Source organism: Salvelinus namaycush, chromosome 13 (genome assembly GCF_016432855.1).
Source record: "Salvelinus namaycush isolate Seneca chromosome 13, SaNama_1.0, whole genome shotgun sequence".
Classification (NCBI taxonomy): domain Eukaryota; kingdom Metazoa; phylum Chordata; class Actinopteri; order Salmoniformes; family Salmonidae; genus Salvelinus; species Salvelinus namaycush.
The window spans coordinates 30,109,001-30,136,975 of record NC_052319.1 but is presented as its reverse complement, the minus strand read 5'-3'; the positions used below and the strand labels follow the sequence as shown (position 1 = coordinate 30,136,975).

At 43.8% G+C, this 27,975-nt stretch overlaps 1 protein-coding gene across 2 annotated transcripts in view; it reads right to left on the bottom strand.

Annotated features, from left to right (window-relative positions):
- Nucleotides 1-7,438: 7,438 nt before the first annotated feature.
- LOC120058423 (ganglioside-induced differentiation-associated protein 2-like) overlaps nt 7,439-27,975 on the bottom strand; it is a 36,970-nt gene continuing 16,433 nt past the window's right edge. For both annotated transcript variants that reach the window (XM_039007074.1, XM_039007075.1), the window contains exons 8-14: nt 24,226-24,376; nt 23,389-23,465; nt 18,517-18,593; nt 18,251-18,390; nt 14,757-14,811; nt 12,134-12,277; nt 7,439-8,575 (exon numbers count right to left, since the gene is read on the bottom strand). In XM_039007074.1, coding sequence (XP_038863002.1) covers nt 8,534-8,575; nt 12,134-12,277; nt 14,757-14,811; nt 18,251-18,390; nt 18,517-18,593; nt 23,389-23,465; nt 24,226-24,376 — 686 coding nt within the window. In that variant the 3' untranslated portion in view covers nt 7,439-8,533. The remainder of the gene's footprint in view (nt 8,576-12,133; nt 12,278-14,756; nt 14,812-18,250; nt 18,391-18,516; nt 18,594-23,388; nt 23,466-24,225; nt 24,377-27,975) is intronic.

The following is a 27,975-nucleotide window of genomic DNA, read 5'->3' as shown; positions in this document are numbered from 1 at the left end:
CATCTGTTGTCCTAGTAATGGTGTTACTATTGAGTTCTGTTCATTCTTACATTTAAAAAATACAAAACACAATGCAAAGGTTTTAAAACATGTGGTTGCACTGAGTTAATATCAATGGGGACATTGTGTGCCTTTGGCTTAGTAGTAGTGCTCACGAAGGCAATAGCCAAGATTAGTTTTTCAACATGTAGTAAATCAATTTGTTGAATGCATCCTTTATTATCATTATAGGACTAAAGCTTGAGGTTGACCAAGTAGCTTAATTGTCACCACTACTTTCACTGACAGTTAGCTTTGTTTACACTTGCTGCACTACTCCTGCATGCTCCCTGCCATTATGAATAAAAAAATCTGTCTTGACCACAATAAGGAAATGTTTACTAACTCCAACTACATACAGGTTTAGGCCTTATTCCCAACTTTGTTTAGAAAAGTTGATGGGGTCAATATTTTCAAATGGGTGGAACATTGTTTTCCCAACATGCTGTATTCGATTACTTCAAAGCATCTGGGCCTACTTAGGGACTAAGTAGACCTCAGTATTCACACAAGAGAGAGCAGGTCAGCAGAAAATCTCTTGTTTCAGCTGTAATGGTATTCGAGTGCTTTCATACCCTGAAGTGTGAACCTGATCAATCACACACTACCTTTTTGTGAGGTTGGAGTTGAACTGCCTAAAGTGTTCAAACTATCCATCTGTACGTAATGCTGTTCACACAGACCACTCATTTTCCACTTGCTGGAAACTTCAAGCGTAGACACTGAATCACACTGCGCTGCCATTAAGAAAAAGGTGATTTATCTGCTGGGAATTACTCATGGTGTGACGCAGCTGCCCTGCACAACATCTGAACCACTTTTTCCATCTGTCATTGCCGTAAACCGAGGCACTCTGATGCTGTATAAATCAAACTCTTCCTCCCTGACTAGTGACTTGATCAAATAACCATCTCCCATAAGTCGAGTCGTTCAAGTGTAAATCAGACTCCACTTGCATATGATGAATACCTATCAACATGCTGACGGCATTGTGACATCCCTGCTGTGCTATCTAAACATGAACAAATAGTCTTGAAAGCCCTGTGGTGGACTGGCTCAATCTGCATTATCTTTAAATAGCCTCTACTATATTATCACTGAATTCTAAAGCATGCTTTACTCTGTGGCGGTGTCCTCAGTATAAAAGCATGCCTGTCGTGCTCTAAAGGCTTCCTCGACTAGGTGTTAAATCTCTCGTTTCCTGTGTGCGTCAGTGGCCACGTAGAGAGAGGTGACAGGTTGCCAGGGGATTGGAGGGGGAGGGTGGACATTCAGGCACACAATGTGTCCTGGGCAGCCCAATGGACAATCGCCATCAGAAACACACAAAAAAATAAACAGGGCAGTGTATGGCCAGGCCAAACAATGCATGATTTCTGGAATACTGCAGATAGAAATATGCATGGAGAGACAATGAAAAGGCAGCAGCAGCAGAATGCTTAGAGTGAGGAAGGGGGTGAGAGAGACCCCATCGGGACAGGGCCACAATGAACCTGAGTGTCCTCTGCTTTAGACATTCTCTTATACACACAAGCACGTACACACACAATGTAATTTATCCTAAAAGCTACAGTATCTCTCCCTTCTCTGCTTTACTTATCATCCTTGATCATCAAATTGTCTGAGTATTATTGGGGTGTATACAGTATGTGAGTAACATCAACTTTAATCAGCCACAGAGCTAATTAGTTACCTATGGCCCAGAGACCTCAGATACAAGTCCAGTTAGCACCGATCACATCTGTTTTATAGGGGGCGATGACATGACGGATTGTGTGTTTGTTGTGCTTGATGCAAACACCACTCCTGGCCTGTCCACGTAGTAGGCTCAAAGTCAGGACAAGTTCAGAAAAGGGGGAATAGATTCAGGTTAACACAGCCTCTGCTACAAAAGTAGTCCTGGGGGCAATGTAATTCTGCTCTGCATGGAGCAGCGTAAAACACTGATCTAGTGTGTGAAAGGGGGAAGAATAAAAGTGTTACCCCTTTTGTTATCTTAATGAGTCCTGAGTCAGAGTGACTGTGCAACACCCTAAAGCATCCTCCTGACTCCGCAGGCCTGTCGTGTCCTGTGTCACTAACTTCTGAGAACTCTAGCAGCTTGAGCAAACTGTCCCTCCCGTTCAGGAAATGGACAAGCTGCGCAAACATCACCCATTTCCCCACAGCAACAACAGCCCTGAAGCAAGGAGTGCCATTTATAAGAGGAGACCTACTCAAGGTCCTGAGAAACAGGTGATGGGTGGAGGGGGGTCGCAGAAGACAGATGCCACTGTGGTCGAAACAGAGAGAGCAAGTGAGAAAGAGAGAGAAAAAAGAGAGAGCGGATTGCATGACCTCTGCATGTTTCCGGTGGAGTAATTTCTCAGAAGCACTCCTATTCTTATTTCACCATATGACCCCCTCCCTTAGCCCCACCCACACTTCCAGATATACACTGAGTGTACAAACATTAGGAACACCTTAATAGTGAGTTTTACCCCCTTTTGCCCTCAGAACAGCCTCAATTCGTCGGGGCATGGACTCCACAAGGTGTTGAAAGCGTTCCACAGGGATGCTGGCCCATGTTGACTCCAATGATTCTCACAGTTGTGTCAAGTTGGCTGGATGTCCTTTGGGTGGTGGACCATTCTTGATACACACGGGAAATTGTTGAGAGTGAAAAAAACAGCAGCGTTGCAGTTCTTGACACTCAAACCGGTGCATCTGGCACCTACTACAGTACCGTAAACTGTTCATAGGCACTTACATTTTGGCACACATGCATGTATCAAATGTCTTAAAAATCCTTCTTTAACCTGTCTCCTCCCCCTTCATCTACACTGATTGACGTGGATTTAACAAGTGACATCAATAAGGGATCATAGCTTTCACTTGGATTCACCTGGTAAGTCTATGTCATGGAAAGAGCAAGTGTTCCTATTATTTTGTGCACTTAGTGTATGTGAGTATAGAAAATGCATATGATCTGTGTATTCCTAACAATTACTTTTACATACAGTACCAGTCAAAAGTTTGGACACACCTACTCACTCAAGGTTTTTCTTTAATTTTACTATTTCCTACATTGTAGAATACATGATGAAATAACATATGGAATCATGTAGTAACCAAAAAAGTGTTAAACAAATCCAAATATATTTGAGATTCTTCAAAGTAGCCACACTTTGCCTTGCTGACAGCTTTGCACACTCATGGAATTCTCTCAACCAGCTTCATGAGGTAGTCACCTGGAATGCATTTCAATTAACAGGTGTGCCTTGTTAAGTTAATTTGTGGAATTTCTTTCCTTCTTAATGAGTTTGAGCCAATCAGTTGTGGTGTGACAAGGTAGGGGGGATATACAGAAGATGGTATTTTTCCAAAATATGGCTAAGTCCATATAATGGCAATAACAGCTCAAATAAGCAAAGAGAAACATCAGTCCATCATTACTTTAAGACATGAAGGTGAGTCAATACGGAAAATGTCAAGTTTCATCAAGTGCAGTCGCAAAAACCATCAAGCACTATGATGAAACTGGCTCTCGTGAGGACTGCCACAGGAAAGGAAGACCGAGAGTTACCTCTGCTGCAGAGGATATGTTCATTAAAGTTACCAGCCTCAAATGATCTCCGCATGTGTGGTTCCCACCGTGAAGCATGGAGGAGGTGTGATGGTCTGGGGGTGCTTTGCTGGTGACACTGTGATTTATTTAGAATTTAAGGCACGCTTAACCAGCATGGCTACCACAGAATTCTGCAGCAATACGCTCTCCCATCTGGTTTGCATGGGGCTATCATTTGTTTTTCAACAGGACAATGACCCAAGAAGGAGAGTGATGGAGTGCTGCATCAGATGACCTGGCCTCCACAATCACCCGACCTCAACCCTATTGAGATGGTTTGGGATGAATTGGACCACAGAGTGAAGGAATAGCAGCAGTAACAAGTGCTCAGCATATGTGGTAACTGTTGGAAAAGCATTTCAGGTGAATCTGGTTGAGAAAATGCCAAGAGTGTGCAAAGCTGTCATCGAGGCAAAGAGTGGCTACTTCGAAGAATCTAAAATATATCATTTATTTATTTTTATTTAACTCGGCAAATCAGTTTAGAACAAATTCCTATTTACAATGACGGTCTACCAAAAGGCAAAAGACCTCCTGCACGGACAGGGGCTTGGATTATTTAAAAAGAAAAAATATATAAAAAATATATAGGACAAAACACATAACGACAAGAGAGACAACACAACACTACATAAAGACAGAGCTAAGACAACACATGACAACACAGCATGGTAACAACATGACAACAACATGGTAGCAACACATGGTAGCAACACAAAACATGGTACAAACATTATTGGGCACAGACAACAGCACAAAGGGCAAGAAGGTAGAGACAACAATACATCACGCAAAGCAGCCACAACTGTCAGTAAGAGTGTCCATGACTGAGTCTTTGAATGAAGAGATTGAGATAAAACTGTCCAGTTTGAGTGTTTGTTGCAGTTCGTTCCAGTCGCTAGCTGTAGCGAACTGAAAAGAGGAGTGACCCAGGGATGTGTGCGCTTTGGGGACCTTTAACAGAATGTGACTGGCAGAATGGGTGTTGTATGTGGAGGATGAGGGCTGCAGTAGATATCTCAGATAGGGGGGAGTGAGGCCTAAGAGGGTTTTATGAATAAGCATCAACCAGTGGGTCTTGTGACGGGTATACAGAGATGACCAGTTTACAGAGGAGTATAGAGTGCAGTGATGTGTCCTATAAGGAGCATTGGTGGCAAATCTGATGGCCAAACGGTAAAGAACATCTAGCCACTCGAGAGCACCCTTACCTGTTGATCTATAAATTATGTCTCCGTAATCTAGCATGGGTAGGATGGTCATCTGAATCAGGGTTAGTTTGGCAGCTGGGGTGAAAGAGGAGCGATTATGATCGTTTTAATGTCTTCACTATTATTCTACAATGTAGAAAATAGTAAAAATAAAGAAAAACCCTTGAATGAGTAGGTGTGTCCAAACGTTTGACTGTGTGTGTGTGTGTCTATCTATATCCCTCTGCGAGGGCATGTGATGTTGGATATGAGCGTGGCCCACCATACTGTTCATTCTCCAACATCCTGTTCCCATTACCTCTTGGATAGGAGTTTGGCTCCTATCAACACGTTTGATGCTCTTCCAGGCAAATAAGAAATATGTTATTTCTTTTTCTCTGCCTCAGACAAACATATTTCTCCAGCATCAACCAGAGCCACGGAGTGATGCTAGATTAAAGAACAGGCCTAATGGATGGATGTGAGATAACGCAGGCTTAATTTTTGGTACTGTGACAACCCTCATATTCTTCTGTCCTTTACCCTGTACTGACTGTGTGTTAAATCCTTAAGAGCATATACGCACCCGTAACATAATAAAATACCCATCCAAATTAATCAGTTTAAGCTAGACACATCTGCTGTTTTTCCAGTTTTTTTGCATGTCCACTGCATCCGCCTATGTCAGCCTTTTGCACCTGTGGTGGAAAGTGTCAGAGCTACAGCGCTGTTTGTCAGACCAGGAGACAGTCTTCTAAAACGTCAGTACCATCGAACGGTTTGGCCAACTAGCTAAGGTGTTCTCTGTTTTGCTCTACGACAAAGTTCTTCTGAAAGTAACCTGGTACTGCTTTAAAAGATAAGTTCACAGCCATATGTCATTTCTTTTAAATACTGGTTGACTTGACCAATACGGTTGCCGACTTAAGAGTATAATTATTTTAGGAGATTGAATTAATTATGTAGGCATTTGCTGTGCTGCTTCCAGAGAGGCCAATTCCAGGAGATTCCATTCAAAAAGGGTTGATTCTGTCCTGGGTAGTTCTCTCTCTCTGGCCCTCTTTCTTTCTATAGCAGACAATCTTTGATGAATGGGTCGTTAAAGTAACATTAGTCAGTGTTTGTGTGCGTCTCCAACATGAAACAGTGCAGATATTTCAGAGGAGTAATTCTTGGCTGCGCTCATGGACAGAAATGTGCAATGGCGAGCCTTTGACTACATGCTTTACAATCAAGGCCACGGTCACTTGTAGGTCTCATCCACTGTGTACTACAGAATTGTGGTTTGATGGTGATCTGTTCAAAGGCTATTCTCCTGAGCGTGTATAACTGTAAGTAATTACTGATATGGACAGTGTGTATATGGGGTCATTGTGAAGTCAGGTTTGGTCTATTCAGTGGAGTCTGTATAAATCCAACATCAAAGACAGTAAGATGTAATGGACTCAGGCACATGGTGATCATTGACAATCCTGATTGCATCCACATAACAGAGCGTCCATTGGGTCTGAAGTCCTTTACTCAGTGGTCATCAACAGCTACATAGAGAATGGAATGGGCAGCACTCCAAAGGACGTGCTTCGGACCTTAGCCTTCTTCATCCTCCAGTATGGCAGAAATCAGTTAAATTGAAAGCCATAAATAGAACACACTTTCTGTGAACAGAAACTAAAACAGCGTGTCTCTCTCTTAGTGTAACACTGTAGATCCTGCTGCCTGACCTCTCGCTAACCCACTCCACTGTGGAGAGCAGAGCGAAAGATGGCCAGGTGTGTGTGTGTGTGTCGCTATGTCCACCACACCACTGCAGCCAACTAATCCCTCGATCACAGAGGGAGGTCTGTGGATGATGGATTTACCCCCTCTCTTCTCATCATCCCATCCCTCCCTTCCTCTCTCCATCTTCGACTCCATCCAAAGCTATAATTCGGCTTTGATTAATAAATGGATAAAAAAAGATACATGATAAAGGAGGGATGTGGTGAAGGATGGATGGAGGGTTATGGAGAGGGCAGGTAAAAGGACAGGGTGAGAAGAGTGGAGGAGGAGAGACCACGTCACAGCTTCCTGGAAGAGACAGCTCTTTTCTGTGGAAGACAGAAGTAGAAAAAGTGATTCTGTGTGAAACACCTGCTGTTTATCCCGCCACTGCTTATATGTCGACCTTCTCTCTCCATTTATCCCATTCTTACAGGGTTGTGGGGCCCCAGCACATAAGTTTTCCATAACACAGTTTGATAGAACTTATTTTTCAGCATGGACTTGAATAACTGTTAGTCAGATATTGAAGTATAGTATGTTCATACATGTTCTCAAACTGAATTACTAGACCCAACAATCCTACACTGAACACAAATCTTGACAAAGTATTTTTAATGTTCCTTGTTGTGATGAATGAGAAGTTATTGTGCTGACAGGTTAGGGTGAGACATGGGGGACATAACTGACCCTTGGCTTTATATCAGAAGGAACTGGCTCAACAACAGTCCAATCAAAGTGCACAAAAACAATGTATGGGTGTATTTCCCAAAAGCGCACAACCCCTCACAATATGGATCTACAGCAGATCAAACTTCAAAACATGCAACAAGGACAGCATAAATCAGAATGGTACGACTGTTTATTTTCACATCTTTACCTTAAAATTAAAAACTACATCTTGGCTAAGAATGTATTGAGACAGAATGTAATTGAGACGCAGCTCAAATCTCAGATGACTACATCCTTTCTCTATGGACCACTAAACAAGACTAACTTCAGCTGATACTCAACCATGAACTACTGTATAGCCTATACAATGTGTAGCTCTCAATACAGTCTTTTATTCACTAACATGTCTCAGGAAAGCGTGTGCGTTCAATGACAGAAGAGCAAAGCTGGTATACATTGAAATAATAGCACAATATAACAGAGTAGATAACAAAGGAGAAATCAAGTTAACGTACATATGAAGAATCTGACTGCATGGCTAACAAAGTTTATTTGGTATTCAGAGAAAAGCAGTAGGTTTGAATGTAGTATAATTATGTTTACGGTATCATTGTGTTTCATGTGAGGCACATTCTAGTTTCCATAAACTTGATAAATGATTTCAACTGTGTGCGTTAAATAAGAAACAGAGTAGATGGAAAGGGATAGTGTGGACACTAGGTTCTGGGACACCTAAAAACAGCTTCACAATTAAGCAGCTTGTGATTGTGAACACATAACCTTCAACCTACCATTTGGTGAAGTTGTGCAAAAATAAAACATTTGAAACATGAGTGATGTCTCTCCGCGTTCTCACACACACGGGCAGGATTTTAAGACAGGCCACCAGTGTGTCCTGGGATAGGTTGGCGAGTTCACACAGGCTCCGTCACAGAGAGACCCATTCGTCTGTCCGTCAATCTGTCTGTCATCTGATTGTATCGCACTGCTAATAAAAAACATAATCCTAGGTTCATTAGTATCCAGGCTTCTCAGAGAGTGTCATCGTCCATCATACTGTCCTTGTGAGGTCCCAGGCAGAGCAAAATCAACTCAAAGTCCACCTAGGCCCACTGAGGCCCTGGGTGGCTTATAATCTGGTAAAGGAGCTAAACCACAGAGTTCCTGCTGGTCAGAACCAGGAAGTGGAGCCAGTTATGTGACTAGATGAAATGAGTCTAAAATAGTCCTTGGCCTTTGATCTCAGTCAGAGTTCTGATTGGTCCATTCATAGGCTGGGGGAGTGGGCGGGGTGGTAAGCCCCATTCACCTAAAATACACAGGGACAACACATACAGTACAGGGTATTGTCATTATAATGAGGTTAGACGTTTTTCTATCAGGTTACACACAGCACTGTGTGTGTGCAGTAGTCAGCCGAAAGCATTTTGACTGGAAAATCCAAAGATGTTACCAAAAAAGGCAATGAAAGCATAATGAAAGATATTAAAAGAGCCATAGTATAATTCTCTCATTCATTTGTAGGCCTGGTTTGCCTCTGATTTAGTTAGATAACTCCAGTGACAAATTTAGTTTTGAGTAGAACACAAACCTGAATAAATATACAACTGGCACATTCCAACTAAATGTCTCTGGATAGGAATGACTACTGAGTAAACAACCCTTCTATATAAAGCAGTGGCGGTTGGTGCCGTTCAACATTAGGGAGGATTTTTATTTTATGAGCATGGCCTTATTTCTATTACAGCATATTGGATAACTGTCATTCATATTCCATTCATCCTGTTCAATGTAACAGTGATAGGTTTAGGCTACTGCATGATACTTGAATTTGCCCTACACCCATCATGAGGTTGCTACAACCTAGCCTACAAATGAAAGTTTATAACGTAGGTGCACAGATCGAGACAAATTGGAGTAATCAAGGTGACAAACATTCAATACCGCCTTGCACACTCATGCCTGCATCTAGATGACCTGGTGTGTAATCATTAGTCCAAACAAAACAATAGTTTTTTTGGACAAATTCAGGTAGGTCCCTCGTTTCATTTGCTTCCATTTAAGACATTTTTTCCAACAGAATCAGCAGAATGAATACACCCCTGATCACCCACAGTTCACTTTCATAGCAGCCACATACAGCATTTATCACTCTGCTCATTGTATAATTCCTTCTCACATCTATGCACTCTCCTCCTCTCATCGCTTGTGGACTTCAGTACACAACAGAACAGCTGTCTGTAACCAGGCACAAAAACCTCTCCAAGCAAAACCTTCATACCATAAACGTTAATCGCTACACAGCCGACATCGTTGTCACCATATTAACATTAAAAGTCAACAAACTGGAATTAACACATTAGTAAACCCACTATCCAATCCATGTGTACAATCACACAGTACAGTGTACAGCAAGCAGTTGCACAGTCGGGCCCCGGTGGCAATAAATGAATAAAACTGAAAGCGAACCTTGACTTGGAAGAGTTGCGGTGTTGGATAGCCTTAGCCAGCTAGTAAACTTGCTAGATACTCCAGTGGATGCTGAACACATTTCTAGTGGCAAATGTGTTAAATTATAGCCATGGTATAAAAGGGATAATCAACTCGGGGCTCCATGCGTTCTCTGGAAAATAATGCAACTTCCACGTCATTCATTTTTTCCCATAGAACGCATAGCCCCTGGTTGACTATCCCTTACATAGCTTTCACCTGGAAAGCCCAGGTGTTCTTTATGTTTTGTATAAATCAGTAGTTTTATCTAAAAACAATAACTTTAATGTTTCACTATTTTTAGGTCCTCCCCTTCCACTGAGGAGCCTGCACTGATATAAAGTCATTTAATGACAGTGCTTTTCTGGTACATTATTGTAACGGTGGACATCTCACTGTTCCCGTTTTTCTCCCTTAGAAAGTGGTAAACAGGCTGGTGCACAATAATAATACTCTGTCCACAGCCTTGTGGCTAAATCCAAATGGGACCAACGCTTGGAACATTTGAAGGGCTAACGCCAGCCACGCTGCAGTTGAACGCAGATATTGATGCACTCATAGGCCAGGGTAGTGAGAGGAGAGACTGAGGTAGTTACCATAGTTACCATAAAGAGCCAGAAGAAGTGCAACACCGTGCAACATCAACTCAAATAATCTACAGTCGGATAGATCCATAATGGAGCCTCCAAAGACATTCCCTGCTAAATATAATCCAACACAGACCCAAGCAAAACAAGGACAATCTAACCCAACCGACCCAGGCAAAACAAGGACAAGAGAAAGATCAGCATAATCAAGCACTCTAGCTTACAAATTAAACAACAACCAAAAAATACAACAAAAGGAATGATTGCATCGTTTCCCCTCTCTCTGGCTTATGTCAACACAAGATCAAATAAGAGCCATTCTCTCATTCCTTTTCAGTTCTGCTTTCCATCTGATTAAGGTTGATAACTCTGGATGACAAATTGAGTAGAACACACAGACCTGTGTAAATATACTAACAGGAATATCAAGTGTTTACATCCATCTTATATGGATACATGGCAGGTCAGAGTGGGTGTTGTGTCTCAATAAAACATCTGGAAAACAATGGGTACAATAATATCCACGTAGCGAGAAAGACAAAATAAACAAGCTACTTAGTGTTGTTGTAAGGCTTCATTTTAAACACAGTACAATATATTATCTAAGGGTATGCAGTTTACAGGCTATTGTAAAAACAGCCCAGATGATAGCATACATATTACTCAGGTCAAGGATATAACCATAGAACACAGTTGAATGCCCCTAAGCAACAAACTACTACAACATCACAGTCCTGGCAATGTGTTGTTTAGGGGAACCCACTTCATGCATTAAAACTTTGACATTAGATAAGGTATGAGAGAGGTCCTCCTCATAGTCCTGGCAATGTCCTTTTGGTCATTTGTCATAGTGCTGTACTTCATTGTCTCACTGTTGGTTGGTCTACCTCTTTTGCTCTACCTCTCGCTCCTGCAGTAGAATTAACCAACTGTATTGTTCCCCATGGTAATTCCCAAAGAGCCGTGTTTCCCACCTCATGTTCTCAGGAACTATTTTTAGTGAGCAGGCCCTATCGCTTTTCAACCACCCTCAATGCTTTTTTAAGAAACAAAAACCTACATTTAGAAACCATTTAATGACATTTTTAACCTTGGAATAACCCAGGATAAATCATTAAATTAACATTAAACTAAATAACAATTCCTGTTTCATTTCCAGTGATGGATCACACCCATTACAACAAATTGACCAAACTGCCATCACCATTAAGTTCTTTAGACATCTTGGGTTTACTCAAAAGTATTTGCAGAACAGTTTGCTGTTTCTTTTTGCAGACAATTGGGTCTTTTGAACCTGACAAAAATAGTCTGAAGAAGATAAGTTACATTTTAAATCATAACACACAAGTGCAGCACTTAGGATCTGATACAACGTGGGAATATACAGTGCATTCGGAAGGTATTCAGACCCGTTCACTTTTTAAACATTTTGTTACCTTACAATCAAGTTGTAGAAACAAGTCGAGTCTCATAGCGGAGTGTCTGAATACTCATGTAAATAAGTCGTGTTTTAAACGTTTTTTTTTTATACATTTGCAAAGATTTCTAAAAACCTATTTTCACTTTGTCATTATGGGGTATTGTGTGTAGATTGATGAGGCCCAAAAATGTATTAATTCATTTTAGAATAAGATGTGGAAAAAGTGAAGGGGTCTGAATACCCTCCCGAATGCATTGTACCCACAATTCTGAATGCTTCCACCTGTGTGTGTGTGTGAGTGCGTGGAGCCCTGCAGATGTAAGTCAATAAGGCTAGTAAACTAGACAGAGACAGAGTGGTAGGCCCTCACCCGTGCGTCGTACTCCAGGACGAAGGGGGGGATGTCTATCTGTTCAGGCAGAATAGAGGTGAAGAGCTGCTGGAGGGTCTCTACATGATGGACCTTCTCTTTCATCCCTGACACACTGAATCTTGTGAAGAACCAGGTGGACACCTGACACACAGAGAAATTAACATGATAAGATTAGATACATCGGGAAACACTGGTAATACTGGAAATAGCAACAACAATGTGTGTGTGGTCTTTGTTAATCCTGTGTCCGGATTGGGAAACCTGCCCTAAAGGCTCAATTGTAATACTGGTTTGTTTACCAAGCATGGATGCGTTTTGGCTGAAGCATTCCTGTGTTTAAGTGGTATTTTATTGAAACTAATTTACATCTCCCTAAAATCCACTTATTAGGTTTGATTGAATATCGCCAATAGACTTCCACTCCGCTCTTTAGTAGCTCTGCTTCCCATTCCAAACCATTTAAACCCATTTACCACAATGCCTAGCCCCATCAATCATACACACAACTCCTCTAAGATCATGGATCCTTAAAGTCGACCAATTATAATATTGCTACACTGTGAGCCTTGTCCCACCTAAAGGGCTGTGGGCGCCCGTGTGTGTGGAGTCCTGCAGTTCTAGGTCAGAAAAGGTTGTGAACTAGACAGAGCTTTGAAAACACAGTGGTGTCAAAGCAGCCAAAGAGATTGTTGCATTGTACATACAATACATATACTGTATGTACAAGGTATTTGTACAGTATATACAGGGGTTGGGGTCAATTTCATTTAAATTCCAGTCAATTCAGAAAGTAAACCAAATTCAAATGTTTTCCTTATTTAAAGTGATTGAAGAGAATTGGAATTTCAGTGTCTTTCCTGAATTGAAATGGAATTGACCCCAACCCTAGTACATGTACATATCCCAACAATGCCTTGTAGACAATGTAGTATACAGTGCATTCAGAAACTATTCAGACCCCTTGACTATTTCCACATTTTGCTACGTTACAGCCTTATTCTAAAATGGATTAAAAAATAAAATACATCTACACACAATAACCCATAATGACAAAGCGAAAACTGGTTTAGAAATCTTAGCAAATGTATTAAAAATGAAAAACATAAATACCTTATTTACATAAGTATTCAGACCCTTTGCTATGAGACTCGAAATTGAGCTCAGGTGCGTCCTGTTTCCATTGATCATCTTTGAGATGTTTCTACAAGTTGATTGGAATCTACCTGTAAATTCAAATGATTGGACATGATTTGAAAAGGCACACACCTGTCTATATAAGGTCCCACAGTTGACAGTGCATGTCAGAGCAATAACCAAGCCATGAGGTCGAAGGAATTGTCTGTAGAGCTCCGAGACAGGATCGTGTCGAGGCACAGATCTGGGGAAGAGTACCAACACATTTCTGCAGCATTGAAGGTCCCCAAGAACACCGTGGCCTCCCTCATTCTTAAATGGAAGAAGTTTGGAACCACCAAGACTCTTCCAAGAGCTGGTCGCCCGGGCAAACTGAGAAATTGGAGGAGAAGGGCCTTGGCCAGGGAGGTGACCACGAACCCGATGGTCACTCTGACAGAGTTCCAGAGTTCCTCTGTGAAGACGGGAGAACCTTCCAGAAGGACAACCATCTCTGCAGCACTTCACCAATCAGGCCTTTATGGTAGAGTGGCCCGATGGAAGCCACTCCTCAGTAGGGCACATGACAGCCCGCTTGGAGTTTGCCAAAAGGCACCTAAAGGACTCTCAGACAATGAGAAGCAAGATTCTCTGGTCTGATGAAACCAAGATTGAACTCTTTGGCCTCAATGCCATGCGTCACATCTGGAAGAAACCTGGGACCATCCCTACGATGAAGCACGGCGGTGGCAGCATCATGCTGTGGGGATGTTTTCAGTGGCAGGGACTGGGAGACCAGTCAGGATCGAGGGAAAGATGAAAAGAGCAAAATACAGAGAGATCCGTGATGAAAACCTGCTCCAGAGCGCTCAGGACCTCAGACTGGGGCGAAGGTTCACTTCCCAACAGGACAACAACCCTAAGCACACAGCCAAGACAACGCAGGAGTTACTTCGGGACAAGTCTCTGAATGTCCTTGAGTGGCCCAGCCAAAGCCCGGACTTGAACCCGATCGAACATCTCTGGAGACCTGAAAATAACTGTACAGTGACTCACCCCATCTAACCTGACAGAGCTTGAGAGGATCAGCAGAGAATGGGAGAAACTCCCCAAATACAGGTCTGCCAAGCTTGTAGCGTCATACCCAAAAATACTTGAGGCTGTAATCACTGCCAACGGTGCTTCAACAAAGTACTGAGTATAGGGTCTGAATACTTAAGCAAATGTGATATTTCAGTTAAACTTTTTATACATTAGCAAAAATGTCTAAAAACCTATTTTGCTTTGTCATTATGTGACATTGTGTGTAGATTGATGAGGGAAAAAAATGATTTAATACATTTTAGAATAAGGCTGTAACGTAACAAAATGTGGAAAAAGTCAAAGGGTCTGAATACTTTCCGAATGCACTGTAAATAATTTTACAGCAATGCCTTTTACACACAGTAGTATAAATACATACAACAGAGTTTGGGGAAAGCAGAAAAAGGCAGGTACTGTACTTTACCTTGGAGCGAAATGAGGGGTGTACAAAGTAGAAAGCCCTCAAGTTCTTCTTAAACCTAGAATTTAAAACAAAGCAAAAAACATCAACTACATAAAATCAAATTTTATTTTTCACATACACATGGTTAGCAGATGTTAATGCGAGTGTAGCAAAATGCTTGTGCGTCTAGTTCCGACAGTGAAGTAATATCTAACAATTCCACAACAAATACCTAACACACACAAATCTAAGTAAAGGGATGGAGTAAGAATATGAACATATAAATATATGGATGAGCGACGACCGATGGGCATAGGGCAAGATGCAATAGAATACAGTATATACATATGAGATGAGTAATGCAAGATATGTAAACATTATTAAAGTGGCATTATTAAAGTGACTAGTGATCCATTTAATAAAGTGGCCAATGACTTTGAGTTTGTATATAGGCAGCAGCCCCTCTGTGCTAGTGATGGCTGTTTAACAGTCTGATGGCTTTGAGATAGAAGCTGTTTTTCAGTCTCTAGGTCCCAGCTTTGATGCACCTGTACTGACCTCGCCTTCTGGATGGTAGCGTGGTGAACAGGCAGTGGCTTGGGTGGTTGTTGTCCTTTTTGGCCTTCCTGTGACATCGGATGCTGTAAAATGTCCTGGAGGGCAGGTAGTTCGCCCACGGTGATGCGTTGTGCAGACCGCACCCTCTGGGTGGTGCAGTTGTCATACCAGGTGGTATTGCAGCACAAAGGATGCTCTCAATTGTGCATCTGAAAATGTTTGTGAGGATATCAGGTGACAAGCCAAATTTCTTTAGCCTCCTGAGATTGAAGAGGCGCTGTTGCGCATTCTTCACCACACTGTCTGTGTGGGTGGACCATTTCAGTTTGTCAGTGATGTGTATGCCGAGGAACTTTAAAAAAAAATAACTTTCCACCTTCTCCACTACTGTCCCGTCGATGTGGACAGGGGGGTGCTCCCTCTGCTGTTTCCTGAAGTCCACGGTCATCTCCTTTGTTTTGTTGACATTGAGGAGCGAGAGGTTGTTTTCCTGACACCACACTCAGAGTGCTCTCACCTCCTCCCCGTTGGTTGTCTCGTCGTCGTTGATGGTAATCAAGCCCACTACTGTTGTGTCACCTGTAAACTTGATGATTGAGTTGGAGGTGTGCATGGCCATGCAGTCATGGGTGAACAGGGAGTACAGGAGGGGGCTGAACACGCACCCTTGTGGGGCCCCAGTGTTGAGGATCAGCGAAGTGGAGGTGATGTTTCCTACCTTCACCACCTGGCGGCCACCAGTCAGAAAGTTCAGAACCCAATTGCACAGGGCGGGGTTGAGACCCAGGGCCTCAAGCTTAATGATGAGCTTGGAGGGTACAATGGTGTTGAATGCTGACCTGTAGTCGATGAACATTGGGTGGCAGGTAAGGTGGAGGTGATATGATCCTTGATTAGTCTCTCAAAGCACTTCATGATGACAGAAGTGAGTGCTTTGGGGCGATAGTCATTTAGTTCAGTTAGCTTTGCCTTCTTGGGTGCAGAAACAATGGTGGCCATCTTGAAGCATGTGGGGACAGCAGACTGGGATAGGGAGAGATTGAATTTGTCCGTAAACACACCAGCCAGTTGGTCTGCGCATGCTCTGAGGACGCAGCTAGGGATGCCGTCTGGGCCAGCAGCCTTGCGAGGGTTAACACTTTTAAATGTCTTACTCAGGTCGGCCATGGAGAAGGAGAGAGAGGGCCCACAGTCCTTGGTAGCGGCCATGTTGGTGGCACTGTATTATCCTCAAAGCGGGCAAAGAAGGTGTTTAGTTTGTCTGGAAGCAAGACGTCGGTGTCTGTGACGTGGCTGGTTTTCTTTTTGTAGTCCTTAATTGTCTGTAGACCCTGTCACATACATATTGTGTCTGAGCCCTTGAATTGCGACTCCACTTTGTCCCTATACCGAAATGTTGCTTGTTTGATTGCCTTGTGGAGGGAATAACTACACTGTTTATATTCAGCCATATTCCTAGTCATCTTCCCATGGTTAAATGCAGTGGTTCGCGCTTTCAGTTTTGCGCGAATGCCACCATCTATCCACTGTTTCTGGTTAGGGTAGGTTTTAATAGTCACAGTGGGTACCACATATCCAATGCACTTCCTTATAAACTCACACCGAATCAGCATATAAATTGATGTTATTCTCGGAGGCTGCCCGGAACTACAGAATGAATTCACTGACACATCACTATTGGCTAGCATGTTACATAGTCGTCATTATTATTCTAACGATGACTTATATTTGTGCTTATTGAGAGAAAAAAAACAGCAACATAAAACATGTAAATATGTCTGGAAATAAGAGTGCATTTTTACAAAACAGACAAACGTCCATGAAACTGCTCCAAATGTAGCAGTTCTCAGACCAAGGCACATGGCATTGCTCATCACAATGCTTGGGAAAAGAAGTCAGCGGTGCCAAGAGCTAACAAACATGTTATTATTGGTGTAAACTCAGTTGATCTACTAATAAGTGAGATGACTTTCCGTTAGATCATAGGAACACTAGATAAAACCCCCAACAGATTTTTCAATGACTACAAAAACTAGCTTCAAAGACTGTAATCTCCATTGTCACAAAAGAAGAAGTTATGTGGTATGTCCAGAGGCTGACAGTCAATATCTCCCTCTAGATTTCTCAGAATGACTGGGTGAAACTGCCCACTGCTGAGGAGATAGTGTGGGTGTGAGTGGTGCTGCCTTATCTACGGCTATAGGGTTGAGGGTGAGAAGCCATCTGGTATTCATTGGCAGTATGTGGTTTTCAGCTCCAGTCCAGTGTGATGGTGTGAGTAGACAAAGAATTTTTTTCCGTGGTTGACTCAAATAGAGGCACGCAAGGTCAGGGTTGTATAGTGTTGTGTAGTGTTGACATAGTGCTCAGTGTATGGTGCTTTTCTTAGTCTTGACACAGAGGAAGGGAGATTTATTTTAAGTCACACAGAGCCTGATGCCGTTTTCTTCAATTGCACATGAAGTTCACTCATGGCTGATTGTTGTCTGCAACAGGCTGTTTGTTCAGTGAAGGTTGTAGCGCTGGCAGGAAATGGTAATGCTTTCGTAATGTTAGCGTCTCTGATTTGAGGCGCCTCACTGCCAATACTGCCAATGCTTTCTGGGAACCTTCTCCGAGCTCCTTGGCAGTGTGAACAATATATTTGGATGCTATACAAAAAGGTGATAAACCAGCACTGGTCAATGAAACGAAACTCCGGTCTTACTGGAGGATGAGCCAACTGTACTCTCTAAAGAACAAACTACAACTGACAGCTCATAGAGCCAATAACAATTTCATGGTAAAACCTCATTCATGGAAAGGACTTGATGAAGACCAGTTTCATCTTACGCGTTCAGATTTGATTCGCACATCGTATCTGGTAACAAACAGTGTAATTGTCTCTATAGCTTTCAGTTAATCTAGCTCTCTCTCGCCTCACTAAATCAATAAAACGCATGGTGTATGTGTCTTACTTGGCATCTACAATCTCGTTGAGCTTCTTAAGGAATTCAGAGTCCAGACGGTTGTGTTCTCCGGTCAGAGTGTGGAAGTAAACCATTGCATACTCCTTCACTGTGATGTGGTCCATGACATGGATGAAGTACAGCAGGGCCTGCAGTGGAGACACACATGGAGGAGCGGTCAAGGCTTTCACAAAGAGCAACAACATTCATCTGTATTCTATTGCACCACTAAAACTGTAACGTTCATGATCTTGCCTGCGAATGAGGCCTGGTACCTTTTCCATGTCGATGAGGGTTACAGGAATATTTCTGCCAACAAGAACCATCACCGTCCTGCCACACATGTCAACACCTGTGGGAACACACACACACGTCAACACCTGTGGGAACACACACACACGTCAACACCTGTGGGAACACACACACACACACACACACACACACACACACACACACACACACGTCAACACCTGTGGGAACACACACACACACACACACACACACACACACACACACACACACACGTCAACACCTGTGGGAACACACACGTCAACACCTGTGGGAACACACACGTCAACACCTGTGGGAACACACACGTCAACACCTGTGGGAACACACACACACACACACACACACACACACACACACACACACACACACGTCAACACCTGTGGGAACACACACACACACACGTCAACACCTGTGGGAACACACACACACGTCAACACCTGTGGGAACACACACACACACGTCAACACCTGTGGGAACACACACACACACACACGTCAACACCTGTGGGAACACACACACACGTCAACACCTGTGGGAACACACACACGTCAACACCTGTGGGAACACACACACACACACACACACGTCAACACCTGTGGGAACACACACACACACACACACACGTCAACACCTGTGGGAACACACACACGTGTCAACACCTGTGGGAACACACACACACGTCAACACCTGTGGGAACACACACACACGTCAACACCTGTGGGAACACACACACACACACACGCCAACACCTGTGGGAACACACACACACACACGTCAACACCTGTGGGAACACACACACACACACACACACACACGTCAACACCTGTGGGAACACCTGTGGGAACACACACACGTGTCAACCCCTGTGGGAACACACACACGTGTCAACCCCTGTGGGAACACACACACACGTGTCAACACCTGTGGGAACACACACACACACGTGTCAACACCTGTGGGAACACACACACACACGTGTCAACACCTGTGGGAACACACACACACACGTGTCAACACCTGTGGGAACACACACACACACGTGTCAACACCTGTGGGAACACACACACACACGTGTCAACACCTGTGGGAACACACACACACGTGTCAACACCTGTGGGAACACACACACACGTGTCAACACCTGTGGGAACACACACACACGTGTCAACACCTGTGGGAACACACACACACGTGTCAACACCTGCGGGAACACACACACACACGTCAACACCTGCGGGAACACACACACACACGTCAACACCTGCGGGAACACACACACACACGTCAACACCTGCGGGAACACACACACACACGTCAACACCTGCGGGAACACACACACACACGTCAACACCTGCGGGAACACACACACACACGTCAACACCTGCGGGAACACACACACACGTCAACACCTGCGGGAACACACACACACGTCAACACCTGCGGGAACACACACACACGTCAACACCTGCGGGATCACACACACACGTCAACACCTGCGGGAACACACACACACACGTCAACACCTGCGGGAACACACACACACACGTCAACACCTGCGGGAACACACACACACACGTCAACACCTGCGGGAACACACACACACACGTCAACACCTGCGGGAACACACACACACACGTCAACACCTGCGGGAACACACACACACACGTCAACACCTGCGGGAACACACACACACACGTCAACACCTGCGGGAACACACACACACACACACGTCAACACCTGCGGGAACACACACACACACACACGTCAACACCTGCGGGAACACACACACACACACACGTCAACACCTGCGGGAACACACACACACACACACGTCAACACCTGCGGGAACACACACACACACGTCAACACCTGCGGGAACACACACACACACGTCAACACCTGCGGGAACACACACACACACGTCAACACCTGCGGGAACACACACACACACGTCAACACCTGCGGGAACACACACACACACGTCAACACCTGCGGGAACACACACACACACGTCAACACCTGCGGGAACACACACACACACGTCAACACCTGCGGGAACACACACACACACGTCAACACCTGCGGGAACACACACACACACGTCAACACCTGCGGGAACACACACACACACGTCAACACCTGCGGGAACACACACACACACGTCAACACCTGCGGGAACACACACACACACGTCAACACCTGCGGGAACACACACACACACGTCAACACCTGCGGGAACACACACACACACGTCAACACCTGCGGGAACACACACACACACGTCAACACCTGCGGGAACACACACACACACACGTCAACACCTGCGGGAACACACACACACACACGTCAACACCTGCGGGAACACACACACACACGTCAACACCTGCGGGAACACACACACACACGTCAACACCTGCGGGAACACACACACACACGTCAACACCTGCGGGAACACACACACACACGTCAACACCTGCGGGAACACACACACACACGTCAACACCTGCGGGAACACACACACACACGTCAACACCTGCGGGAACACACACACACACGTCAACACCTGCGGGAACACACACACACACGTCAACACCTGCGGGAACACACACACACACGTCAACACCTGCGGGAACACACACACACACGTCAACACCTGCGGGAACACACACACACACGTCAACACCTGCGGGAACACACACACACGTCAACACCTGCGGGAACACACACACACACATCAACACCTGCGGGAACACACACGTCAACACCTGCGGGAACACACACACACGTCAACACCTGCGGGATCACACACACACGTCAACACCTGCGGGAACACACACACACACATCAACACCTGCGGGAACACACACACACGTCAACACCTGCGGGAACACACACACACGTCAACACCTGCGGGAACACACACACACGTCAACACCTGCGGGAACACACACACACACACACACGTCAACACCTGCGGGAACACACACGTCAACACCTGCGGGAACACACACACACGTCAACACCTGCGGGATCACACACACACGTCAACACCTGCGGGAACACACACACACACATCAACACCTGCGGGAACACACACACACGTCAACACCTGCGGGAACACACACACACGTCAACACCTGCGGGAACACACACACACGTCAACACCTGCGGGAACACACACACACACACACACGTCAACACCTGTGGGAACACACACACACACACGTCAACACCTGCGGGAACACACACACACACACGTCAACACCTGCGGGAACACACACACGTCAACACCTGCGGGAACACACACACACGTCAACACCTGCGGGAACACACACACACGTCAACACCTGCGGGAACACACACACACGTCAACACCTGCGGGAACACACACGTCAACACCTGCGGGAACACACACACGTCAACACCTGCGGGAACACACACACACGTCAACACCTGCGGGAACACACACACACGTCAACACCTGCGGGAACACACACACACGTCAACACCTGCGGGAACACACACACACGTCAACACCTGCGGGAACACACACACACGTCAACACCTGCGGGAACACACACACACACGTCAACACCTGTGGGAACACACACACACACACGTCAACACCTGTGGGAACACACACACACACACGTCAACACCTGTGGGAACACACACACACACACGTCAACACCTGTGGGAACACACACACACACACACACACACACACACACACACACACACACACACACACACACACACACACACACACACACACACACACGGCCCAGTGGCCTGCCAGTGTTACTACACTGCCTCCTAGAGGAGACATGGGACAATTACACTCACTGAAACAGGAGGGTGTTATGAGCCCCACTTTATAAATTGCCATCGCTGAAAAATAAACACAAACGAATGAACCAAAGAACTAAATGAAACCAAATGAAAGCGTGGGAACAAAGAGAATGAGGCAAGAGACAGAGTAAGAGAAAGAGGGAGAGCAGGAGATCCTGAGTGGCGCAGTGGTCTAAGGAACTGCATAGGGCTGGTGCTGGTCAGTCCCTGGATGGGAGACCAGATGCTGCTGGAAGTGGTGTTGGAGGGCCAGTAGGAGGCACTCTTTCCTCTGGTCTAAAAAATATCCCAATGCCCCAGGGCAGTGATTGGGGACACTGTCCTGTGTAGGGTGCCGTCTTTCGGATGGGACGTTAAACGGGTGACTGAGGTCATTAAAGATCCCATAGCACTTATTGTAAGAGTAGGGGTGTTAACCTCCGTGTCCTGGCTAAATTCCCAAGCTGTCCTTCATACCATCACGGTCACCTAATCATCCCCAGCTTACAATTGGCTCATTCATCCCCTGTAACTATTCCCCAGGTCGTTGCTGTAAATGAGAACGTGTTCTCAGTCAACTTACCTGGTAAAATAACGGTAAAAAATATATATATCTCAGTGCTAGAGGTGTCACTACAGACCCTGGTTCAATCCCAGGCTGTATCACAACCGGCCGAGATTGGGAGTGCCATACAGCGGCGCACAATTGGCCCAGTGCCATCCGGGTTTGGGTTTGGCCGGGGTAGGCCGTCATTGTAAATAAGAATTTGTTCTGAACTGACTTGCCGAGTTAAATAAAGGTTCAATAAAATAAATATAAAAAGGAGAGGGAGAGAGAAAGTAAGACATCCTGCCATGACCACGGAGGCCATTTCATTACTGGCCATTCTTAATCCTGATAACAAAAAATTAGAAAACGTATTATCTCCCCTTGATGAGCTGGAAAAAAGATTTCCATCTCCAACACACTAGAGATCAAACACATACAGAAAAAACACGCACAAACACACACTCTCCCAACTCACCAGTTTGATATAAGGCTTTCAGTGCTGCTATGTCAGACAAGTCCTCTGCCCTGGCTCGACATAACCAGCGGTTATAACTGCGACAACAGGAGAGGTTATAACACATTATGTCAACACTCAGTATTGTACTGGCTTAGGGTGTACTGTAAATGTTGGTAAAACTAGGGTATAGGATGCATACACTAAAGACCAATGTATCAAAATAAAATAAGATACTTTTTCAAAGTATTGTATTTAATTAAAATACATGTGTTTTGTATTTTAAAATACATTTGCAAGTAGCTCGCTGAACAGAAACAACATTCTCAGTAACAGTTACAAAAACGTCTTACTTGCTATGACTGTGATATGTTGTTGTTCATCTCCCTTCGTTGAATGCACTGTCACTCTGGATAAGAGTGTCTGCTAAATGACCAAAATGTAAATGTGAAAATGAACAACTGCAAAGCAGACTGGGTATTGCCATTGGCCTTGTTTCGGGGGTAGCTCATTAGAATTCTACTCAGCATACTTAGCATACTTGGCAATTGTTCATTTTTACATATACATTTTGTAATTTAGCAGACACTCGTATTACACCAGTGCCATCAGACTTTTGATACCAATGTAGGGTGAAAGGGGGCCATACAATTGTGAACCGCTATAAAATAAATGGAATTGTATTTTGAAAATACAAATTACAGCTTTCGAAAGTATCTTGTTACATAATACATTGGAGTGTAGTTCAGCTCAGTGAAATACAACATACAAAACACTCAGAAGTATTTCAAATACGTATTTCAAATACACGTAACAGAAATACTGCCCATCTCTGTTTACAAGTTGTGTTAGACTCACTTTCTCTGGTGCTGTTTGTGGATGGTTGCGTCAGACAGCTGGCCCTGCAGGATGAGTTTGCGCTGTTTGTCCACATCTCCCTCCATCCGGGCAAACGCATGATTCCCCACCTGGCCCAGGTCTGAGTCCAGAGTCTCCTCCTCACAGTCATCTACCCAGTACACACAGACACATCATTCTATGAAAACTACTTCCAACTCTAAAATACATAACATACTCTCCCTCAATGTTGTATCAACAAATATAATCTTTAGAAGCACTGCTGTGAAAAGCCACACAAACACACAAAATAAGCATGAAACATCACACGTTCACTGGTGGTGAAACTGGGCCGGTCTCTCCGGTATGTTTATTTAAGTTGTCTAGTGTCTAGACCTTGGGCTGTCCTCCCAGACCTGAGCCATTCAGCCCAAGGCAAGAGAAGCAGCTCATCCATGGCCCCTCTGGATTAGGCAGAATATGTGTGTGTGTGTGTGTGTGTGTGTGTGTATTGATTCCAGTGTTTGTCATTGGGCCTGACTCACACACAGCCTGTTTGTCTTGGATCAACACCTCTGGGTCTGGAGCCCCATATGGACAAGAGTCATCAAAAAAGAGGTACACACACACACACACAATCTTGATACTAACACAAACATACACATGGCTAAAATGAACACAAGTGGCTAAAGTACACCAGTTCAGCACTGCAGTTCAGTACACAAACAAAACTAAAACACCCTTACTGAAAGAGAAACATATTCAACACCCCAAAAAACAAGAGGGAGGCCATCTTGGATTCCTTTATTGAAGACATACAGTGCCTTGTGTTATGTTGCAGCCTTATTCTAAAATGTATTGTTTTTTCCCCCTCATCAATCTACACACAATACCCCATAATGACAAAGCCAGAAACAGTTTAGACATTTTTGCTAAATGTATATACACCTGTATTTGTGGAGTTTCTCCCATTCTTCTCTGCAGATCCTCTCAAGCTCTTTCAGGTTGGATGGGGAGCGTTGCTGCACAGCTATTTTCAGGTCTCTCCAGTAAAGGTCGACCGATTAATCGGAATGGCCGATTAATTACCGCCGATTTCAAGTTTTCATAACAATTGGAAAATCGTTATTTTGTGGCTGATTTTTAAAAAAAATTTTTTTTTTTACACCTTTATTTAACTTGGCAAGTCAGTTAAAACCTGTTACGGCTAGACGTTCCGCTCGACAACATCCGGTGAAATTGCAGAGCGCGAAATTCAAATTAAATTATTAGAAATATTTAACTTTCATAAAATCACAAGTGCAATACACCAAAATAAAGCTTAACTTCTTGTTAATCCAGCCACCGTGTCAGATTTCAAAAAAGCTTTACGGCGAAAGCAAACCATGCGATTATCTGAGGACAGCGCCCCATCATACAAACACATGAAAATCATATTTCAACCAAGCAGGTGCGACACGAAAGTCAGAAATAATGGTATAATTCATGCCTTACCTTTGAAGATCTTCTTCTGTTGGCACTCCAATATGTCCCAGAAACATCACAAATGGTAATTTTGTTCGATAAATACACCGGTTCCAACATGACTACAAATGATCTAATACGTTACCTGTAAACTTGGTCCAAACATTTCAAACAACTTTCCTAATCCAACTTTAGGGATCCTAAAACGTAAATAATCGATAAAATTTAAGACGGAATATACTGTGTACAATAGCGGATAAAATCAAAGTGGAGCGAGCTCCAGGTCGTGCGCACCAAACAAAAGAGTCCAATTGGCTTGACACTTAGAAAGTACAGCCGTACTTCTTCATTTCTCAAAGGAAAAACATCAACCAATTTCTAAAGACTGTTGACATCTAGTGGAAGCCATAGGAACTGCAACCAGGTGCCTCAAATCTAGTTTCCCATAGAAACCCAATAGAAAACTCAGTGACCTAAATTTTTTCCCCCCAGGATGGTTTGTCCTCAGGGTTTCGCCTGCCAAATAAGTTCTGTTATACTCACAGACATTATTTTAACAGTTTTAGAAACTTTAGAGTGTTTTCTATCCAAATGATATGCATATCCTAGCTTCTGGGCCTGAGTAGCAGGCAGTTTACTTTGAGCACGCTTTTCATCCGGACGTGAAAATACTGCCCCCTATCCCAAAGAGGTTATTAAGAACACATTCTTATTTTCAATGACGGCCTAGGAATGGTGGGTTAACTGCCTTGTTCAGGGGCAGAACGACAGATTTTTACCTTGTCAGCTCGGGGATTCGTTTTTGCAACCTTCCGGTTACTAGTCCAACGCTCTAACCACCTGCCTTACATTGCACTCCACAAGGAGCCTGCTAGCATTAAACGTACCTTATAAAAAACAATCAATCTTAACATAATCACTAGTTAAACTAGTAATATCATCAACCATGTGTAGTTATCTAGCGTGTCCTGCGTTGCATATAATCGATGCGGTGCCTGTTAATTTCTCATCGAATCACAGCCTACTTCGCCAAACGGGTGATGATTTGACAAGCGCATTCGCGGAAAAAGCATTGTCGTTACTCCAATGTGGACCTAACCATAAACATCAATGCCTTTCTTTAAAATCAATACACAAGTATATATTTTTAAACCTGCATATTTAGTTAATATTGCCTGCTAACATGAATTTCTTATAACTAGGGAAATTGTGTCACTTCTCTTGCGTTCCGTGCAAGCAGTCAGGGTATATGCAGCAGTTTGGGCCGCCTGGCTCGTTGCGAACTGTGTAAAGTCCATTTATTCCTAACAAAGACCGTAATTAATTTGCCAGAATTTTACGTAATTATGACATAACATTGAAGGTTGTAAAATGTAACAGCAATATTTAGACTTAGGGATGCCATCCGTTAGATAAAATACGGAACGGTTCCGTATTTCACTGAAAGAATAAACATTTCGTTTTCAAAATGAGTTTCCGGATTCGACCAAATTAATGACCAAAGGCTCATATTTCTGTGTGTTATTATGTTATAATTAAGTCTATGATTTGATATAGCAGTCTGACTGAGCGGTGGTAGGCAGCAGCAGGCTTGTAAGCATTCATTCAAACAGCACTTTAGTGCGTTTGCCAGCAGCACTTCGCTTTGCTTCAAACATTGAGCTGTTTATGACTTCAAGCCTATCAACTCCCGAGATTAGGCTGGTGTAACCGATGTGAAATGGCTAGCTAGTTAGCGGGGTGCGCGCTAATAAAGTTTCAAACGTCACTCGCTCTGAGACTTGGAGTAGTTGTTCCCCTTGCTCTGCAAGGGCCGCGGCTTTTGTGGAGCGATGGGTAACGATGCTTAGAGGGTGGCTGTTGTCGATGTGTTCCTGGTTCGAGCCCAGGTAGGGGCGAGGAGAGGGACGGAAGCTATACTGTTACACTGGCAATAGTCAAAGGAATATGAAATACAAATGGTAGAGAGAGAAATAGTCCTATAATTCCTATAATAACCTCAACCTAAAACATCTTACCTAGGAATATTGAAGACTCATGTTAAAAGGAACCACCAGCTTTCATATGTTCTCATGTTCTGAGCAAGGAACTTAAACGTTAGATTTTTTACATGGCACAAATTGCACTTTTACTTTCTTCTCCAACACTTTGTTTTTGCATTATTTAAACCAAATTGAACATGTTTCATTATTTATTTGAGGTTAAATTGATTTGATTGATGTATTATATTAAGTTAAAATAAGTGTTCATTGTTCATTCAGTATTGTTATAATTGTCATTATTACAAATACATTTAAAAAAATAAAA